Here is an 18346-nt window from a genome sequence, read left to right as displayed (position 1 = left end):
TCACATCCTGATCCTTAAAGACATCATTAAGGAGGTTGTTATCGCTCTTAACCAATTTACAAATGCTTTGTAGACTTTTGAAAAGCTTTTGACATGGTTCCACGGGAGACATTATTCTAGAGACTCTGCGACATTGCCATGTCAAAAACCCTCTTAATTGTTATCATGAGACTTTATGAGTCAATGCTAGAGTGCCTCAAGATGGCTCATGGTCTTTCAAGCTTCATTCAGAGTACCATTGGGGTGAAACAAGGGTGTCCCCTCTCTCCGACTCTCTCTGGGATTTTTATTAATGAGCTCGAGTGTTTCCTCCATAAGCACATAAAGAAGGGTGACGATTGCCTACTACACCATGTTTTGATCTCCTTGCTCCTCTTCATTGATGACTTGGTCGTGTTGGCCTCCACTCTTGAGGAATTATAGAGACAGATTAACACATTCACCAGTTTCTATGACCCTCAACAGCTAAAGGTCAACCTCGGTAAAATCAAGGTTTTGACCTTCAATGCCTCAAAGAAATCTATTGCATACCTAAACTTCTACTAGCACAGGAGAGATTGAGATCACCACATCTTATACTTACTTGGGGTACAGTTCACAAGGCCTATATTTTGTATGTGGCAGGCACTCGAACCTCAGCCTAGTAAAGGTTACAGCTCCCTATCCCTAGTGATTCCAGGCATAGTTCCAAGACATCTCATCCAAGCTCCACCTCATGGAGGTCATCATCAAACCCACAGTCCTCTATGGTTATAATATTTTGGGACCTAGTTTACTATAGTCAAATTGGGTCAAGATGGAGAGTCCAGACCATGCTTCTTCAATGTATCATCCACTGCAAATGCATAGTTTCGCAACCCATTATTCATGCAAAGTTCAAGGTCCACCCATTTCGCCTTGAAGTCATTTTTTGCCTAGTCTCTTTCCTCCATTGAGTCAACGCTTACAAAGACTTTGCTACCAGGAGAAAGAGACACCCCTATCTTGCACTTTGTTCTTCGGAGGACATCGCTTCAGATACTCCCTAAGGTCATACTTGTGGATGGTTCGCAAAGGCACCTTGGCTCCATCAATCAATGACCATCTCCCCAAAGCGCCTTTCTCCATCTTGTTTATCCATCGATGAACCAACATATAACTAACTAACTTGGAAGATACAAAATCAGGCCATCAGAGAGGATTTCTACAAATTATACTTTCAAGTCACTTGGTCATCCCCCTCGGTGAACCTTGGCTCAAAGATGTCCTTCTACCTAGAGCATTTTTTGGAGCTGCAAGACGAACTCATTGTCGGCCCTCCTTATACTCACAAACACTAGATGTACTCACATAGGATCCCACTAGGGAAACTACGAGTTGGGTCACATCGACTTCGAGTGGAGAGTCAGAGACAAATCACCATATACCACGATCTGATAAGGTGTGCCAGTGGTGCTACCTACAGGAGCCAAAGACCTAGATGCACTGCATTTTTCAGTGCCCCATATACTATGAGATCAAAGGATGATATCATTGCCTATATATAGAGTCGAGAGGCTCCCTTTCCACTTTCTTCCGCTACTAGGGCCAAAGATGCCTAGCACTTTTCATCGGGGAGATTTTCTGCCACGGGTCTCAGCTACTACATGCCACACCCCGTCTAGGGTCAAACAAGAGGCTCACCTCTACTTCCAAGTGGTCCCATCAAATCGTAGCAACAAGTGACAAGTTGAATCTCATTGTGCCACCGACTATAGAGTTGTGAGACCACATACATCTCTTCTTTCCCCTTTGCCAAGCATATCATCAAGGTCAATCCAGAGATGCCAACACATATATCAGTCCACACATCCATCGAGGGCCTATGGTACCAATTCTAAACGGATACAGAGATGAGGGCCTTCCGTTTGTCCACATACTCTAGTCTCGCAGAGGAGTAGCCAGACATCTCAGAGTTTCTTCCCTTCAGTCTCGGATGTTAGGAGTATCCCTAACTCCTACATCCTCCCGGGATCGTACAAATATGCCCAACTTCAATAGCTCCAACAGAATTTGTAGGCGATCCAAAGATTAGCTCGCCCTTAGCCATTAGGTCTTGGCGACCTTGATTTCATTGGACTCACGACCTTGTTACTTACACTGGGAATCTCCCTTAATGCAGATCTCATTTATTCCCTATGTTAGCTTTATCCATGTTTGTGTATTTCTTTTTAGCACTCTTTACATTTCCTCGAAGTTCCATTTGCACTCCCACTCTATATAATGGATGTACTTTTCACTCCCTTTGGCCTACTTTTGTAGTCATTCATTAGACATTAATAAATTACTACTACTAACTCCTTGTTGGACAATGTTCTTTTTCCCTTTCCCTTTTTGCTTTGTTGTAAACACATGAACTACCAATATTATTATGGAGGCTTTTCCTTTGCTCTTGCCACAAAAGCAACCCTCCAAGTTAATGAAATGTCAACTCTTCAACTCAAATGATAAATCGAACATATAACAAACACTTCACAAGGAAATTGCCAATGTGATATACCTAAATACTATTATGTATATTTAATTAGCAAAAATCCATCTTAGCTTCAAATATATTAAGCACCAAGAGGATACAAAAAAAATTGAGATTGGTGCTTAAAAGAACCTATGTTAAGATGGATCCACACACTCTAGTGTGCATACATACATACATACATACATATATGGGTTTTTTCAAGTGAGAGGGAGGGATGATTATAGCTTCAATTACCACATTTAACTAGCAAAAATCCATCTTAGCTTCAAATATATTAAGCACTGACAGGGATCCAAAAAATTTGAGAGTGGTGCTTAAAATATCCCATGTTAAGATGGATCCATATATTCTAGTGTGCATACACACATGTGTGTATGTGTGTGTCTCATTTTATTGGGAGGAATGATTGTTATCCTCCCTGTTGACCACAACGTGTCAACTTCCCAGCAGTACACCCCCTTTTCTTCGCAAAAAAGGATAGCGCTTGATCGACATGTCCGTGCCATTCGACAGTCATCGACAGCGTGATCAATTTATGTTGTAAACCCAGTCTGCATATTTAATTGTAAATAATCTTAGCAGAGTTGAGTCATGTATGTAAATTGCCTAGGTGGACCTAATTTTCTAGTGATAATCTACGTTCCGGAAGGTTTTTTGTCTCACCGATCTATGATCGGCAGAGTTTTCCTTCAGCCTAACCCCAAAGCCGAAATGGATTTTGTCATTAGAATCTTAGGAGAATCCTAGTGTGTTAATCTGCTAGATTATAGTTGTGTCGCAGAACTGGGTGGTTTATGAGGGTCTATGTCAAATGGGTTCTCCCCCTTGAGATGTAAAGTTGTAAAAGTCATGACGTAAAGTGTCTTGAGGGTTAGAAAATGTTTTTAATCCCCTCATAAGTCCTAAGTCCTAGGTCCTAGGTGATTTTTCCAAAGGCTAAGTTGGAGGATCCATTAACAAAAAAAAAATTAAAAAAAATTGAAAAATTAAAAAAAATAAAAATAAAAATAAATAAATAAATAAAATAAAAATAATAAAATAAAGTAAAAACTTGAAAAAATAATAAAATAATAATATTTTGAGTAAATAAATGCAGAATTTCAATTTTTTAATGCATTAAAAATTCGACGGATGAGATTAAGAGATATCTTGATCCTCATCGACGGTCGAGATCTTTTTGACGTGGATCACTCGAACTAGCTGTTGGGAATTTTTCCTTTAAATAGGGTGCTAGGGGTCATTTGAAAGGAGATAGGATCTGTGAGTCTTGTGCTGAAGAAGCTCTCTTGTAATCTGTTTCTGGTGCTAATAAAGAAAGACTTTGGGGTTGAAATCTTGCTGGTGTTACTCTCTGGAAGTGTTGTGAGCTATTTTATTTCTGCATATTTTAATTTTCAGCCATTAGTAACAGCTTCTTATAGAGTATTGTTGAGCACAGGTATCTTGTTCACTTGCTAGGGTTTGAAGGGTATTAGGTTTTCTGAAGTAATGGCAGGTATCTCCATTGCTTTTTGAGATCTAGTATTGTTTTTTTCTCTCTTTATTGATGGTTGAAGTGAGCTGTGCAGGAAACCCTTATTGAAGAAGACCAGTGGGCGTTCGGGGAAGTTCTCGGCTGAACCAGCCAACTCCCGCAAGCATTTTCTTGCAGAGCCCAGCTAGTTTTGATCCTGGGTTTATCATTTAGTTTATTTTTCTGAATTGCATGAGAGATTTTCTGAAGTTCTTCATAGTAAAATCTGAAATTTTCGATAATATTACTGCTGATTACTGATAGATCTGGCTGTTTAAGAGTCAAAAGCTATAAATTGCTTAGTTGATCTAGGGTTTTAATTTTGTTTTATGCACATATTATTTTTTGGGTGATTTTCCATTACAGGTTGCCGGGTTTGTCTAAGCTATTTTGTTGTCCAGGGGTTTCAGATCTGGGGTTTCATTATTTGCAGGAAGTTTATTTTTATGTGCTCCCCATCAAATTCCAACTCCTGTACACTGCCAAAGTCTGCAAAATTATTATGCTGCCACCATAACCTTGCATCGATTTCTTTCAGCCGTCGTCCAGCTATACACTGTCACATTTCGTTTCACCTTGCTCTTTCCCAAACTCATTCAAGCTGCCAGGCCTGCGTTCTACGCTTTCTCTCATCTCTACGTTCCCATTGTTATCGCCCTGCAATCAGCGGTAGAATACCTTTTCCCTTGCCCTCCTCATGTGCTGCCCATGCTATCTCCAATCCTCATACTATAAATCTTTTGCGTATTGATTTCCAGACTACTGCATCTTCATTTACCTGCACGATTGCCTCCTCATCCACATAGCTTTCTTCTCCTTTTCTCCGTCATTAAGAGTTGCTGGGAACTGCAAAACGTAAGTCCATCCGCCGTCGATCGATCTGCAAACGTTTTGTAAGAATCTCGCCCCTTTTTCACGCGAACCAAATACGTGGGGTAAGCAATAATCAAAACGGATGATCATACGCTGCTCATCTGCAAAAAAGAATTTGCTGCCGTCAATTTTTATCATCGCATGAGCAGTAAGCAAGACGTTTGTATACGCGGGCTAGCGTTTGCGGCTAGGGTCTTTGCATCCAGTCGTTTCCATTTCAGATTTCCGAGCGCTTCATCAGTTCGAAATTTTTTTATAACAGTTCAGGTGAACGCAGTGAGGTATATTTGCATTTCAGGTTGTAATGCAGGTAAGTTATATTACGCAGCAAGTGTATGGTGATCGCTTTCCTTTGCTAAGTTGTTGTAGGGCATAAGTTACGTTTTCGCATTTCCTTTAAGGTATAGCTTAGTTATCGTTTAGTTTAGATTTCTTTTAAAATATATATATAAAAAAAAGGAAGGGGTTTTACTTTTGATTTTAATTTTGTTTCATTTAGATTATAATTTAGATAAATGTTTTCATATATATATAAAAGTCTAGTATTTGTTTAATTTTTAGACTTACGTTTTAGATTTAGGTAGGGTTTTAATAATTTTAAGTTTGTAAGCTGTAGATTTTAATTTAGATTTAATTGTTTTATAGTATTAGAATTATATGCTTTTTAGTTTCGTTTTGTTTTATGTCATAAAAAATCAAAAATAAAATATAAAATAATAAAATAAAATAAAAAATTTCCTTTTTATTTTTTTTTAGATTTTGGATTTAAGGTTTCATTTACTTAGTCTTTAGCTTTGCTGTATTTGAAAAGCATAAAATATTTCGGAAATATCTTTCGGTCTTGGCTCAGGGGTTTATCACGCTTTATTATCTTTGCTAAGGCTAAAATTTTTGATGTGGAATGAATGTTTATCATTTTATGTGCATGAATGATCATTTTGAAGATTAGCTACATGAATATGATATCTGGTTAATGTTCATAATTACGTGGTTGTGTATCAAGCTTTATCTTTCGAAGTTTTAAAATTGCTAGATCATCATCGTGAATTTACTGGATATCTTATGATAAATGATTGTTGTACATGGTTTATATTTCTACAACATCTAGTAAGTAATCGTTTAAACATCAAGTCCATAAGGCACTGGTCCATTAAATTAATAAAATCAATTTAGTGCTTGTTCCATCGTGTCTCCCAATCCAACTGGTTCACAGTTGGTCGTCCATTTCCCTACAGGGTCTACCCCCCTTAGCCGCGGGAGACAGGCTTAAACGGAGAGATCAGGGATCAGAGTGACAGCCCCTGGTCTGAGCGTTGTCGTGACAATTTGTGCGACAACACTCCCCATCCAGGTTCAATTCCCGCAATTGACATGTCGAGCTCATCACAAGTATATTACCATAATGGCTTCAAGCCTTGTTGTTGATCAGCCTTGCACCCTAAAGATTCTAGAGTTTACCCTAGGTACCATCCTCAAAATTAGGGTAAGCGCCTAATTTTTCGTCAACCTTTCTAGCTTGGAAATTGTATATATGTATATGTATGTGTGTGTGTGTCAATTGTATGTAGCTTGAGTGGTTGGGAGAAATATAGTTACACACCCCACTTGAGTCCAATTCTCGCATGTGACATATTGAGCTCATGACGAGTATATCCTTGTAAGGCTTGAGCTCATGATGAGCATATCCATGTAATGGCTTGTGGCCTTGCAAGGGGATATATATAGCTCATGTTTTATGTATGTGTGTGTGTGTGTCAATTGGACATAGCTTGAGTGGTTGAGAGAAATGTTGCTACACTCCCCACCCAAGTTCAATTCCCACATGTAACATGTTGAGCTCATGATGAGTATATCCTTGTAATGGCTTCAATCCTTACAAGAATATATATAGCTTGTGTGGTATGTATGTGTGTATGTATGTATGTATGTTTGTATGTATGTATGTCAATTGAATGTAGCTCAAGTGGTTGGGAGAAATGTTGTTATACTCCCCACTCAACTTCAATTGCCGCATGTGACATGTTGAGCGCAAAAAGAGTATTATCCTTGTAATGGCTTCAACCCTTGTTGTCTAATCTCAAGGACCACGACATCTATATTCCTCATATGGAATATAAAGATATTTCTTCATCAAAGATATATATGTATACACGTATTAATGCTTGATAGCATGCATCTCAGTATCAACTGATAGAAAACAGCCAAGAAAAGTGCCAATACAAATAAGTCTAGTTAGTGATATAATTTAATGTCTTTCAATTGTTGATATGATTTGATTCCTATACTACATAGTAAAATGTGTCTCTCTTCTCGAGTGCAACAACAATTATAGAGTAGAGTCGTGTCCATTAGGGTAGGCATGTCTCCTAGAAAACCAGGTGGATGGTAGGCATGTATCTAGATATATACATGCATACATATATCTTATGGTCGTCTTGACTACATATTACCATCTTGTATCTTTTACACATTATATAATTACTTTTGTCGTTTTGACCATATTGTATAATTACTTTTGTTGTTTCGACTATATGGCTGCACATTTTTCACCAAGAGTGCATATGACATACTATGACTACTGCAAGGTATGTCCTGGCTTGTGGCCATCTTATTAAATTTGAAATAAAATCTTTTTGGGTGGTGGTCAAAATTTATCATTAATAGCCATCTACATGTAATATCTACTCAAGAGGAAGTAATATATTTGTTATTGTGGTGTTAACATTGCCAAGGAAAAAAAAGTGCACTCTAATATAGTGTGAGCAACAACAACCTTCATTTTCAAACTTAGTCAATTACTCTGCAGCTTTATACAAATAATAAACTTAATCATTGTTGACATTTATAGAGATTTGTTGATTTAGAAATAACCAATCTGCAACATTTTGTGGTTCTATCAAACTATTATGTAACCATCAAAGTCTTATTTGTCAAAATAGCTTTTGTCTGAAACATATAGCCACCAATGAAAGCCACCCCACTCTCCCCAACATCACATCAACATTGAAGCAGCCAATTCTATCAAAGAAAATAAAGCAGCACATATGTCAAACAAAATATTATATCATAAAGTAAAGAAGTTATAGCTTTTCCTCCTAAAGCATTTGTTCACATACTTGGCAATAGGAAAGGAACCCTAGCTACCAGACAAACTATACACCCTCTACTGACAACCAATCTATCATACAGCCTGCACTCGTATTCAATATAGTCCCTCTACCACACCGTGACACCACAACCAATGTTTATCTAGTAAGCATGTACACTAGTGTCATTTGCCATCTGCCTTGGGTAGTCACAACGTTCAAAAGTCACATTGCAAAGTGTTGAAAATCACTTCAAAGAGGGAAAGAAAAATCCAAATCATTCATTTGTATTTGTTCATTGTTGCCACTAGTCCTAACCTGCAATGCCACATGAGATATGATGTCTATTGAACATAAAATAATATACCATATAAATATACATATAATGATAGATGAAATTCCACCATCTACATTCCACCCAAGGTACGCTCTCCTACATTCTCTTCCATGGATACCTGCCCCTCCCCATGTTTACCGTCCCCCTCCACTGGAGATCAGATTTCTCCCTATTCACTTATGGATTTACCTGTCTCAAGCCCTGCTTCATTTTCGAATTTTTGCCCCTCCACCAACTACATCCCTTGTCATCCTTCCACCTACCATCCACCTGGTTTTCTAAGTGGATTTATATCATCGAATATGCTCCGCAGCAACGAACCACCTGCCCATCTGGCTTCCACATTGGACCCCCTATCAGGCCTTCTCCCCTGAAGGGAAAAAAGAAGAAAAAGAAATGCAGGCAAACGCAGACTGGCACTAGGTATGGATGTGAAACTCAATGGAAACCAGCAAAATGCAAAAGCAAGCGATGGTGGGAAGGTTCACAAGCAAGTGCATGTCCATGGTGGTTCTATGTAGAGTCTAGACAGACTTAGCAAAAGTTCAAATCTCTCCTCAGATATGCGCCTCTATGTATGACTTTAGCGAAGGGATGGATGGGCTGGATCAGGTCCTTGGAGGAAGACACATAGAATATTCCATAGGGGCAAATGGTATTGGGGCTTCCAGACTCTCTATGTTAAGAAATGGTCCTTGGACTTTGATGCTCGCTCGGAGAAGCTTGTTATAATCCCTATTTGGGTCTGCCTCCCTGGATTGTCGTTCATCTTCTAGCCTGAGGATGTTTTTAGGGAAATCAGCAACACATTGGGTTTCTACTACGAGGCTGATATGTCCTTCATGCAATCAGGTTCCATGGGTATGGAAAGAACTCTGGTTGGTCTAAATCTTGTCTCTGGTTTTTCGGATTCAATATCTATCAGTTCTGGAACTCTGAACCACCATCAGAGCTTGGATTACGAAGGAATGCCATACAAGTGCGATTGCTATCACACACATGGGCACTTAAGCAAAGATTGTGTGCATGGAAAATCATCCATGAAATGGGTGACAAAGGACTCCCTCTACTCCGCTTCACCTTCTACATCCCTTGTGATGACACCGGCTCCGGATGCTCCTCTGCAGAGCTCCCCTCCACAACAAGAACTCCCAGCTCCTTCAGACACATCCTCTGGAACTCATTCCATTCCAGGTACCGTCGACTTCAAATATTTCCGAGGACCCTCCCTCCCTGGATTGTCGTTCATCTTCTAGCCTGAGGATGTTTTTAGGGAAATCAGCAACACATTGGGTTTCTACTACGAGGCTGATATGTCCTTCATGCAATCAGGTTCCATGGGTATGGAAAGAACTCTGGTTGGTCTAAATCTTGTCTCTGGTTTTTCGGATTCAATATCTATCAGTTCTGGAACTCTGAACCACCATCAGAGCTTGGATTACGAAGGAATGCCATACAAGTGCGATTGCTATCACACACATGGGCACTTAAGCAAAGATTGTGTGCATGGAAAATCATCCATGAAATGGGTGACAAAGGACTCCCTCTACTCCGCTTCACCTTCTACATCCCTTGTGATGACACCGGCTCCGGATGCTCCTCTGCAGAGCTCCCCTCCACAACAAGAACTCCCAGCTCCTTCAGACACATCCTCTGGAACTCATTCCATTCCAGGTACCGTCGACTTCAAATATTTCCGAGGACCCTCCCTCCTCCAGGAACTCAGAAGCTGATGCACTCTCCAAAGCTGAACTGAATTCGGACCGTGGCACGTGCAAAGTGTTGAACCAGCTCCAGCAAAATTTTATCAACCCTTGGGTCTGACTAGCTCCTTCTCTGAAAGATTCATAGTTTTGGAAATTTTGGATACAAGTTTCCTTTCTTGCAGGGTGAGATGATAATATGATAGTAGCTGTTTGGACATTATAGAGCCTAAAAATGACTGAAAAGTAGATGTAATATAAAATGACAGACAAGACGTATATTTTTCTAGTAGATGAAAAAAACAGGTGCCACGTCTCCATATGATAGTGGAAAAAAAATTTGGACATACTTGAGGCCATACACCACAGGAATGCTGTCAAGCATATACAATATGTAATTTTGTTTATATCTTGTAAATGGAATTTGCAGAATTTTTTTTCCTGGGTTAAAAAAAATTGTACATATAAGATTTATATGTAATATAGCTTATATTAAACTATATGCTATATAATTATATATTATAAACCTTACATATAAGAGTTTAATACAGCCCCAATGGATAGCCCAATTGGTTCGACCCATTCCACTAAAGTGAGCTGCCCAAGGAGGTCAGAAGATACATTCTCACCAAGTTATGCTCAGACTTTTTACATGTTCCCAGCAAGTCATTCTAAGAGCTTTTAAACATTCCAAGTCATGATTAGACTTTTTACACATTTCAAATTGAATGCATGCAATAAATAGACACTGCACCATGAATGCACACTTTATAGATATTAGAAACACTGCATCTTGGACGCACATATTGATTAGACCTTAGATGAAAGTTGTCAATCAGAAAAGCATGCAATTATAAAAACATCTTTTATAAACAACATATTCGACCAAAAAAATTGGCAGAAACATTCACCTAGAATTAGCTTGCTTGTAAGATGGCAATGGTCAAGAGGCTTGACTTCTTCCATCAGAATAATTCTGACCTTGAAACAGATTTTAGTTTTCCTTCAATTTTCTAAGTTAGTTTGATTTTACTGTTTCTTGATGTTTTTGATTCTTTTATAATTATGACTTGCCTAGTGAGATATATAATGCTAATAAAGCTAAAACATATTGCATGACCTTTACCTTGAAAGCATAAGAAGGATTTTAACTCTATTTGTTTGAAAAAAAATAACTGCACATATTTAGACCTAGAACAATATATTCTTTACCCAAACAAAAAAATTGAAATAAACAAATATTCAGCCATGTGTCCTCAATGAAGGACATTCAAGCTCACAGAAAGAATCTAATAAAACAGTCTTCCCCTCCAAATACAAGAAAGTTAACTCACCCTTCATATTCAGACCCAACATCTGGTAATTTGTCTCTGCTAACCTGGGACAAGTAACTCCTTAAAAACAGACCACGAATAGGATGCTGAATTCCACGACTCATTTCAACAAGATCTTTCAAAACATCTTTGGCTGGGGCCTCCTTTGACTTAATATATACAGATCCCACTGTACAAAGGAGATACCTGGTCCATCAAAAACAAATTCAAAAAGAATTTTATTGGTCTACTTTCAAAGGAGGATCTGGACTTTTAAGGAAAAACTGACACAATCTCATATGTTCAAAGCAATGTGTGTCAAGATCTACAGCTTGAAAAAGCACAAGGGCAAACACAACATCAGATTTTCTAATATAGATGGGCAGTTCACAAGTAAAACCTTTATGTTTTATTTCTGATGGAGAATATATTCTATCAATAATGAAATATGGTTTTTCACAAATTCGAGAGGAGATTTTGACGTTCAAGCCACTTAAAGCACGTAGTGTGCCATTACTGAACTTTTCGAAAAAGAGTGTCACTAAATTTCCAAACTAAGTTACACCAAGAATAAGAATTAGCTGCATGAAACCAATGGGATTGTTACTTTAGGTACACACACATGACAAAGTATACAATTTGTGGAGACATTTTCAAATGTCACTTAATTCATTGGTGAAATTTCAAATGCCTTCTGTCCACCCACGAAGATTGCTTGCTTTCCCAATGCTGCAATAGCACATTGCTATGAAAGTAGGGAATAAACATTCTATTTCTAATAAACATCGTATATGTATACCTGATCCTTTTTTTTTCAAACATACTGAAGTACTTCCAGAATAAATCTTGAAGGTAAAGATTTACAAAATAGAAAATTTGTTACAATTCCATTCCCTTTTATAATCACAATATGATTTTGTATAGATGTTTGAAGAACCAATAGTACAGGCCCCTTCTATTTCTTGTATAATTTAATGGAAGAATGCATATGATCTAGAGAAATTAATGAGATAACAAGCCAATTAAACCCCAAAGTATTATTTTGCCAGATGGTTTAATACGATAATACTATAACAACAACATAACAGAGTTTATAAAACCAAAAATGGTATTATGTTCACTACAATTTTGTGAATTTCCTGAAAAAATAAGAAAGAAATTCAAATTATAAACTACTTCCATGGTAATTGAGCCATTATAAAAAACTAAAAAAGTGAACTCCTAGATGGGGTGTTTGGGCGGGTAGACAATACAAGCCTTACACAGTGCTCGGACGCATTCTCGCATGGGTTTGTACATGCAGAAGGCAACGATTAGAATGACAGCCAGGACAGGAACTCTCATTGCAGAGCCCTCTCATCCGATCAATAGCAGTTGTCATGATTCAGCCATTAAACCCACCATGTGTAGCATCATGCCTAAAGAAAGGATGAAGGTTCAAATGGTTCACCTGCAGGGCAGGAAATGAAGAAAGGTTGGGGAAATGGGGAAGTTGTGCTTTGCAATGAGTTTGGTCTCACTTCCAGGTTTGGTCTTCCTGGTTTGATTTAAAGTTTCCTTCTCCGTTTAGTAGACTAGTGTGTTCTCTCTATTGTTTGTTTCCCTTTCAAGTTTTTCATCTGCAATATTAAAAATTTCTGTGGTTTGTTCTAGAGGGTCCCTATTTGGTTTTCTTCTTAGGGTGGGTGGCCATCATCTGCTTCTGGAACCTTCCCCATATTATTAATGGCTTCTATTTGTCCTTTACTACAGCCAGCTCTCTGTAGCTCCTGTCCCAGATCATTGCACTAAGATGTTGAAGTCTAGAAGCAAACTTTAATCAAAATCCAACAAATGTGAAGCTAAAAGGGGAACCAAGAAGTCTATTAGGGAATCTCGACACCAACAACTCCCCTATCACATCACTTGCACCCAAGCTGATGCCATGAAGGTGGCATCCAACTATCTGTGTTGCTTTCCCACTGCTTCTCCATTGCTTTGTTAAATTATCCTAAAACCAGTTATCTAAGCAAACAGATCAGATCTAATTACTTGCTGGAATTATTAACTGTTGCATGCAGGGGAAAATGAGAAAAGCAATCACAGACAGTGCACAATTATTTCTGCTCTTCTAGTTCAGTTCATCATTTAAAATTATCTTCAGAACTTAAAAGAGCTCCCTCACAGAGAAAATGACTGAGAAATTAACCAAACGAACAACAAACCTGAAAATATCAGTCTGCACAGAAATCGAGGCCGCCTGCTCTCCAATCCATATGGCAGTACGGAATCCGTACAATCAGTTGTATGGTCTGGCTTTGCTAGGCTGTATGGCTGCTCTTTTCTTTGCTGCTGACTAGCTGTCTGTCCTTGCTAAAGACTGGCTGCCTTCTCATTGCTGAAGTACTGCTGAAATCCTCAACAATGGCTGAAAATCAGATCTCTGATTTTCTCCTTCACTCACGTGAATGCTCTTTGTATGTCTGTCCTTTGCCCTCTCTTTCTTTTATAACTTTTACATGAGCCAAAAACATAATCTTCAACGGTTAAGATCTAACCGTGAGATCAATGGCTCTCTTTCAATTAAATCATTAAGTGACCCACTTTAGTCACTTTATTAATTAAAAGTCACTTTAATAAAAAAACATTCACTTTATTAATTAATTAATAAAGTGAACTTCTAGAAAAAGCATAGGATACATTTAATGATGATTTCCATAAGTACACCCTCATGGAAATACCTGTCTGAGCTACAAACACTAACACTCCCTCTTAGCAAGGAAGGTATTCTCCACCACTCCAAGCTTGTCTCAAAACCAAATGAACTTGACCTTCACCAAGGGCTTCGTGAAAATGTCTGCCAACAGCTCCACTGTAGAAATATATTGGAACACTGGAGCTTGATTTCTCCCTTCAACACCCTTGATCTCAATGTGCTTTAACCTATCATGAAAGAGTGGATTCTCTGAGAGTTTGATACAACTCTGGTTATCGCAGTGGATCATTGTCGGCTCAAGCATCTAACCAAACAATCCTATGAGTACCTTGCAAAGCCAAATGGCTTCACAACTAGCTAGGCTAGCCACCATGTACTTTGCCTCAGTTGAATTCAGTGCTACAAAGGTTTGCTTCCTACAGAACCAGGAAATGACTGTTGAACCCAAACTAAAGCAACACCTGGAGGTGCTCTTCCAATCTGTATCACTGCCTGCCCAGTCTGAGTACCCGTGCAACTTCACACCATCTCCACCAAGGTACCGCAATCCATATCCTACTATGCATTGCAAATATCTAAGCACGTGCTTTGCTAGAATCCAGTTACCCTCCCTTAGTTCCACTATGAACTGGCTCAGGCCACTAACAAAAAAATTGATGTATGGTCAAGTGTTGACCAAATACATCAACAAGCCAATCAACTGCCTATTATGTCTGGAGTCTGCCAACTCTGAAACTGAAGAGTCAATCTTCTTCGAGTTGGTCACCATTGAGGTGGCCATCGGTCTGTTGTCCACCATCCTGAATCTCTTCAAGCTCTCTAGAGAGTAATACCCCTATCCAAAGAAGATCTCACCTGGTTGCTACCAAACCTCAGGTCCCAAAAATGTAATACATCAGCCCAATATCCGTCATCACAAATTTTCACACTAGATCTTACTTGCAACCTGCAATCAGTCTCTCTTGACCTATCAAAATGACATCGTCTACATACAACCAAAATGAGGGGCTCATATCCAACTAATAAGAAGCATAGGTCGGGATATGCCTCACTCTTGGTGAAGCCTATGCCCTGCAGATAGTTGTCAGCACCTATTTGTGTCCATATAGAGCTTTTTCAAGCCTGCGTACATGCATCTCTTAGTCATGGACCACAAACCCCTATGGTTGCTCGATGTCGTTGAGGAATGTGGTCTACACATCCATCTAGTGGATGCCCCATTCGATCTCAAAAGCTATCAAAAGAACTGCTTGAATAGAGGAGTATCTAGCTACAAGAGAAAAAGTCTCCTCGTAGTCTACTCTCTTTCTAAAAGAACCCACGAGCCACAAATTTGGCCTCGTTTTTATCCACACTGCCATCCTTCACCTTGTAAAACCACTTGGAAGTCACAATTGACTTCCCCTTTGGCCTCGGCACAATCTTCCAGACATTATCCTCCACGATCCACCGTAGCATCTCTCCAAACCTGTTCGTTGGTTGCTTCCTCAAGAGCATGTTGGTAATCAAATCCATGTGCGTCAAAAAACTTCCACGAAGGTTTGCTCTTCCTAAAAGTGGTACTTGGAGGTTCAACATGCTCTTGAGCATCCTGCAAGGTTTGCTTCGCCAACCTAGGCCTCCTAACTGAGGTCGAAGGAGCTAACTACTCCTCCTGCACTGAAGGTTGGCCATCTCTATCACTGGAAGCCTCTACTCTTGGTTCCTCCTCTTAAGGCCCCTCTGCAACTGTTGGTAGGATCTGAGATTTCCTAGATGCCAAATTCCCCTAGAACTTGACATCTCGGCTCACCACTGTCGTCCGCTGATCTATCAAGAAAACTCTATAAGCCTTTGAATCCTCGTTGTATCCCACCAAGATGCCCCTCTCACCTAAGGGCTGCAACTTTGTCCTCTTTTCCACATGTATGTGGATGTAGATTAGACAACCAAATATCCTGAGATGTCCTATATTAGGCTTCTTGCTTGTGAATGCTTCCTCCAATGTCTTATCCTCCAGAATCCAATGTGGGCTACTAGTCTATAAATACACAATTGTGTTGCATGCCTCGACCCACAAAAACATCACCAAACTTTGATCACGGATCATGGCCTACACCACACTAATGATAGACAAGGTCTTCCTCTCTGCAACCCCATTTTGTTGCAAGTTGTAGGGCATTGTCATCTCCCTCTTGATCCTTATCTCATTGCAGAAATCAGTGAACTCATTAGAGGTGTATTCACCCCTGTTGTTTGTCCTCAATACCTTGATCTTCCTTCCTGTCGTTTTCTCCACTTGAGCTTTGAAAGCTCTAAAATGACTGAGGACCTCACCCTTGGTCTTCATGAAATAGATCCAGGTCTTTCGGAAGAAGTCATCAATGAAAGTCACATAGTAAGATGCACCCTTTACTGAAGATACATGCTAAATTAGAATGCATCAGATCCAAAATGCCTTTGGATCGAGTCCCACTACTAGGGAAAGATGCCTTGACATTATTGCCAAGTGCACACCCTTTGCACACTCCTTGTTGGTCCAAACTAAACTCCAGAAGCCCATTGACCATTTGTCTCAGCAATGGTAGAGCTAAGTGATGGAGATGCCCCATCCTCCCATGCCAATGCTTGCACATGCTCTCACTAGTGTGCACAAGTGCCTAAGCAGGCTAACCTTGAAGTTTATATTCCCCTCCCGGACCCCAACCCTCACTACAGTGTTTCGACTAGCTCCCTCTCGGCAGAGGAACACTCATAACCTTTGTCCTCCATGACTAGGATGGACAAAAGGTTCTTCTTTAGGCCAAGTAAATAGAGTACCTCTTGTGCATCAAAGGACCCTCTTGACTCAAGCTAGAACTAAATTGTCCCCTGTCCCCTCACTTCATACTTGGCATCATCGCCAAGCTCAATATGGATCCCTAAGTCATCCTCTGCAAAACTATTGAATGGCTCTCTAACCTATGTCATGTGGCAAGAGGCACCACTGTCCAAGTACCACGCGCTTTTAACAATAGTGTTGGTAGAAAGGCATGACACAAGTGAAAAGTCACTCTTGAACTTGGAACCAAGCTCGCTCAACTACGTTTGTTGTCATTGCAACTATCTGAGACTTCCCCTTGCCCTTCTTTCTCAGTGGACACTAAAAAGCAAAGTGATCATTCTTATCGCAAATATAGAATTTTATCTTGCTCATATCTCTCTTCTGCGCAAATTGATGTCCATCTCCCTGATTGTCACCCTTCTTGATGGAAATTTTCCCTTTGGTTTTCTTCATCTTGCTAACCAAGGCTAAGGTTTCATCTGTTGCTCCTCCTCCCTGCTTGTTGGTCTTGGACTCTTTACGAGTCTCCTCTTGGATGCAGTCATCCCTATTAAACAAACACAAAAGTAATAGGAAAAATTTAGATAATTTGTGTGACGCAGTCTATTCACAAGATATACATATTAATACACATTGTCTTAACCCTTGGTTTCATATTCCAAGAGATCCTTCAGACTTTTATGACTATTGGCCTTCACTTGAGGCTTTTCACATTCCATTCAAGTGAATGGGCCAAGTTTGCGTAACTAGGATTATGCTTTCAACATTCCCCCCCTTAATCCGAAGGGGCATATATGAGTCCAAGAAGAGAGAAGAAATACAAAAGTGTATGGCAACCAATGGTTGTATGTGCTCTCTAAAATGGTGGTTTAAGGAACACCACATACCAAATGAGGTAGCAGAACCCGAAGTTTTCTACCGATGGTGGTTTAAGGATGACCACCAACTCAAAAAGTGTAGCAGAAGCCAAAGTCTTCTACCAATGGTGGTTGACAACTAACCACCAACTCTGAAACTTGGCTCAAAGCAATTCCTAGAACAATTTTGAATTTGACTAGAAGTCGAAGTCTTTTGCGAAGAGTAAGTGCTCCCTAATGATGGGTAGAAGTCAAAGTCTTCTACAAGTGGTGGTTTAAGGCTGACCACCAACCAAGTCATGCTCAAAGGATGTGAGTATGTCTCTGGCTACAACTCTGACTTTGGCATGTGCTGACTCTGGCTCTAGGCTCTAGCAGATGGCTCTGTTTCAGGATGTGGCTCAGCCTCACTTGATATATCTTTGAAGCTAGTAGCTAAATCAATCCCCCCTATCAAATACATGGTGAGAAGATGAAGATATCTCCACTTCAAGACGTGTCAATACTCAAGAATGAACTTTGAGGTATGACTAATATATCTTCTTGGCTATTGAAGACCACTGCCAAGAAGCAATCCACCCAAGGTGAATCTTTTCTCTTGCAGGAGTCTTATGTCTGGAATATTTGTTTGAATGATGAGTATGTTTGTCGCAATGTTCACAAGGGTGAAGA

At 39.6% G+C, this 18346-nt stretch overlaps 1 protein-coding gene across 3 annotated transcripts in view; it reads right to left on the bottom strand.

Annotated features, from left to right (window-relative positions):
* Positions 1–18346, bottom strand: part of LOC149143759 (vacuolar protein sorting-associated protein 35B-like) — a 223208-nt gene that overhangs the window by 165230 nt on the left and 39632 nt on the right. For all 3 annotated transcript variants that reach the window (XM_089446795.1, XM_089446796.1, XM_089446797.1), the window contains exon 4: positions 11341–11526. In XM_089446795.1, coding sequence (XP_089302921.1) covers positions 11341–11526 — 186 coding nt within the window. The remainder of the gene's footprint in view (positions 1–11340; positions 11527–18346) is intronic.

This window comes from Pinus tabuliformis, chromosome X (genome assembly GCF_031772625.1).
Source record: "Pinus tabuliformis cultivar Carrire ecotype Pingquan chromosome X, CPIR1, whole genome shotgun sequence".
Taxonomy (NCBI): domain Eukaryota; kingdom Viridiplantae; phylum Streptophyta; class Pinopsida; order Pinales; family Pinaceae; genus Pinus; species Pinus tabuliformis.
This window is presented reverse-complemented; position numbering and strand designations above follow the sequence as displayed.